The sequence below is a fragment of the Apodemus sylvaticus genome, chromosome 7, assembly GCF_947179515.1.
Source record: "Apodemus sylvaticus chromosome 7, mApoSyl1.1, whole genome shotgun sequence".
NCBI lineage: Eukaryota > Metazoa > Chordata > Mammalia > Rodentia > Muridae > Apodemus > Apodemus sylvaticus.
In genome coordinates this window covers 90,678,748-90,683,212 of record NC_067478.1, presented here as the reverse complement: position 1 = coordinate 90,683,212, position 4,465 = coordinate 90,678,748, and the positions used below count along the sequence as shown (strand labels likewise).

The window sequence follows — 4,465 nt, the reverse complement described above, 5'->3', positions numbered from 1 at the left end:
AGCCCAGTTAGGTGAATGGGATCTACAGGCAGGCAACAAATACAGATTCAGGGAAAGTCCCTGCTACTGTTGCTGTGGGACCTACATGAAATCCAAGATGCCCCTCTGCCAAACATATGCAGGGGCCTAGGTCCATCCCACAATGACTCTAGTTAGTGGTTGCGTCTCTGAGAGTTCACAAGGCTCCTGGCTAGTTGACTCTGTTGGGCTTCCTGTGGTGCCAAGGACCAGCCTCAGCATAGAGAGGGGTTCTGAGAGAAGGGGTATCTTGGAGAAATTGAAAGAATGACTACATATTGAGGTATGTGTGTATGTGTGTGTGTGTGTGTGTGTGTGTGTGTAGTTGTTCATTTAACAACAGTGAAAAACAACACCCTGAATTTGAGAGAGAAAGAGCAAGAAGGGACAATATGATGCCCCAATACTGATGGTTTCCAATTTTTTCTATATACCTGTTTATGGTTCTCCCCCTCATTATCTTGTCATTGAAGAACAAACTACTTATCTGTGCCAGTAACATTCTTAGGTTTTACTGCCAGTATTTGGACATTTTATTGTTAATTAAGTTGAACACTAGTTAAAAGATATAATTGAAGGAATAGAGGATGAGCATGACAAACTGACCTGGAAGTCACAATCATCAACCCTTAGCCTCCTGAGTGCTAGAATTATGTGAACAGCTACTAGGTTGACAGAATTTTTAACTAGTTTTACTAAAAATTGATGGAACTTGAATGTCCTTATGCAAACCATATGCAATATTATCATTATAATACAAATTTCTGACTTCCACAACAGGCTTGTAAATAATAAATAAATATAACAAATGTGATATTTTCCAGATATATTCCTTCTACAATTCATTAGATGTTATGAGCATATTTCAAAATAAGTATCACTTGAATAATTAATTCCAATGCAAGGTCTTTCTCTGATGTTTAATAGATGTAAATACTTATAACATAAAGCTAATATTAACACATTTCATGTATTCCTTCTCAAGTCAGGAATCTGTGGGATGTTGGTAACTACTTTTTTGCATTAAGGTTTAAAAGTCCTTCAATTTAGGATATTATCAAATAATAATTAATTAATATGCATAGAGCCATTTGTAAGTCCATAACAACATCACATATATTCTCAGATGATATTACACTATATCATATATATATATATATATATATATATATATAATATCATACATATATATATTATATCATACATATATATATTATATCATACATATATATATATATACATATATATGATATAGTATATATGCAGGGGCATTACTTGAGCACTTTACACTTATTGTTCTGAATCACTAAGATGGTCCAGTTTATACATTTGCAATTCCTCTTTTACAAAGTAAAAGCTGAAGCATGGAGATTTCCAGTTACCTCCCCAAACTATCATAGAAAGGAAGTATATGAGAGAGGTATCTAATATAGACCATTTAAGTCTGGAGTCCTCATTCTGTTCTTTATTGGGAGTATAAATAGATGACCCCATAACTAATGTGTTATGTGTAAGAGAGTAAGAAGGATAGTCAAGAAGGAAATGATAGAAAGTGCAAAATCTTAGAAATTGTACAAAATGCAATATGGATTTTGAGGGCGAAGAAAATTAATTTGTGGTAGACTACTTGCTTAGCATATATGAAGCACTTAGATTCATTCGAAAAAGCTCAACCTAAAAAAATGATTTGAGAGATATGTTAGGAAAAGATGTTACCTAAATTGTGGTACTATATTTATTGCTATATTTTTCCTTAAATAATTAAAGGTTTGTATGTACAATTATCTCTGGAGATTTGCTTAACAATGAAGGAAAGAATCAAAACACTAGCTATCCCGAAGGAGATGGAAGAGACTGGAAGTTGAGAGTTAAGAACAGATTCAAGCCCAGAGTATGCACAATCCCCATAGAGAAATGTATGCACAACTTAAATCCCCAAGATATGAATCATGGCTTAGTATGAAAATGCTATCATCTCATTCTCTTTTTATATCTACTTTCTGTTCCTGGAAAGGTACTGAGTAAGCTTCTACTTTGCATAGAGCCATATATAGTATGTTATTAAACTCATTTGAAGTGACTTGTTTCTCAGTGGCTATTGTGATAATGAAGAGGATCCTCATTTTCCACTAGTGTTTTGGTGGGTAAAGGTTTGCTTTTTAAAAATATGAGAAAGTTTATAGAATTAGAGTATTTGTTGTGATATAATCTCTTAGAATAAAATGTATCAAGACTGCACTGCCAAAAACTGTTTATCAAGGAAGACAGCTATAAATGACAAAGCAGGCTTTGAGAACAGTTACATTAGCTTCCTGACCTTTAAAACAGCTTGACTGAGATGGCTTAAAAGGCCGTGTGTGTGTGTGTGTGTGTGTGTGTGTGTGTGTGTGTGTGTGTATTAGGAAGGTTTTATGTTTGTGTGTGTTTGCAATAACATAATAATAAAATAGCCTTATTTTATAGTATCTTGTGTAGTGTCAGGAAATCTGGATAAGCAATGTAACATAGCTGCTAATTTCCAGTAACACTATGAGCAGTCTAGATATTAATCAAATTAGATATTTGAATGTAATTTCAATTTGATCAGAGTGATCTAAATTTTAGTTCTTGGGTTTCACCAGGTATCACTATATTCTCTCTTTTTGTGAACAGAACTGCAATCACATATGGAGTTCATTTTATGTAATATGTCTCTAAATGTGCTTTATTTTAGTGACTTCACACTGATACAGTTCAAGAACCAGAGTTGTGACATTTTCTTCTTATTTTGTAAAGCCTTATGACTTCAAAGAAATTTCCAAATGAATGGCCAAGACAGGCAAAATGTTTTCAGATGTACTTGTTGGGCTTAAGTTAGTAAGTTCACCATGCGTGTACAGTTATCACACTATGGGACCTAAAGTGACTGTAGCAGGATTCTCACCATTCCTAGACTCTCATTCTTTAGCTTTAAATTAGAAAGGGTGTTCATGGTTCTAACATACCCAGAGTTCACTCTGGGTGGATTGTGAAATCCAGTCGCTTGAGTTTTTGTTTGTGTTATGAAAACAACAAAACAAATGAAATATTGAGAATAGATAAGGGCAAGGATGTTGTGTGCATCATCCTTAGTGCTTTCTCCCTGGCTTTGATTGGAGCCATCATAGGATTTGACAGCCTGCTCTCAGTTCTGGAAAACAATGTTTGTAAGTCCTGCATGATTCTCTAACCCATCGTTTATTTATATTGAATAAGGTTTTTTATAGAAGAATGGCTTTGGTAAATGGGTCTGTGGTAACTGAATTCATTCTCTTGGGATTATCAGACCAGCCTGAACTCCAAGTCCCCCTGTTCCTGCTCTTTCTATTAATGTACATCATAACTGCATTGGGGAATTTGGCTTTAATTATTCTCATTTTGTTGAATTCTCACCTTCATACTCCTATGTATTTCTTCCTTTTTAACTTATCCTTTGTTGACTTTTGTTACTCTTCTGTTATTACACCAAAAATGTTGATGAACTTTGTTGTAATGAAAAATCTTATCTCATATGTAGGATGTATGACACAGTTCTTCTTATTCTGTTTCTGTGTCAATTCTGAGTGTTATATTCTCACATCTATGGCCTATGACCGTTATGTGGCTGTCTGCAATCCACTCTTGTATAACATTGTCATGTCTCCGAAGACGTGTTCCTATCTTATGCTTGGTTCATATTTGATGGGGTTTTCTAGTGCCATGATCCACACTGGATGTGTCCTAAGGCTGGAATTCTGTGATGGAAACACCATCAATCATTATTTCTGTGATCTCCTTCCTTTGCTGCAGCTCTCCTGCACCAGCACCTATGTCAATGAGATAGAGGTGTTAATTGTAACAGGGAAGGATATCATTGTGCCCACTGTGATCATCTTTATCTCATATGGCTTCATCCTGTCCAGCATATTTCAAATGAAGTCCACTGAGGGCATGTCGAAGGCCTTCAGCACCTGCAGTTCCCACCTAATTGCTGTCTCTCTGTTCTTTGGGTCTGGTGCCTTTATGTATCTCAAACCCCACTCAGCTGGAACAATGAACAGTGGAAAGGCATCTTCAATAATTTATACCATTTTAATTCCTATGATGAATCCATTAATTTATAGCTTGAGAAACAAAGATGTTAACATTGCCTTGAAAAAAACTTTGAGAAAGAAAATTTTGTAATCAGAAACTGTAACTTAACTTAATCAGAGATTATTTTTATTTGTCATTTTTGTGAACGCACACTCCTGGTCCTAAATCTCTGGCAAACAAATGAAAATAAAAAATAAATAAAATATATATTACAACAACCATAGGCACCAGCAGTAAACCCTTCATATTGTTTTGCTGAATAGACCAGTTATCACAGTGCCATATAAATTCTGAACTCTCTACCTACAGATTATTGCAGTTCTCAGACCCCATTAGAGACATTTCCCTATAGCAG

General features: G+C 35.0%; 1 protein-coding gene across 1 annotated transcript; it reads left to right on the top strand.

Annotated features, from left to right (window-relative positions):
* Positions 1 to 3,264: 3,264 nt before the first annotated feature.
* On the top strand, positions 3,265 to 4,200 carry LOC127690003 (olfactory receptor 8B8-like). The gene has a single exon (XM_052189573.1). The coding sequence runs from the start codon at positions 3,268 to 3,270 to the stop codon at positions 4,198 to 4,200; it is 933 nt and encodes a 310-aa protein (XP_052045533.1). The 5' UTR covers positions 3,265 to 3,267.
* Positions 4,201 to 4,465: the final 265 nt, after the last annotated feature.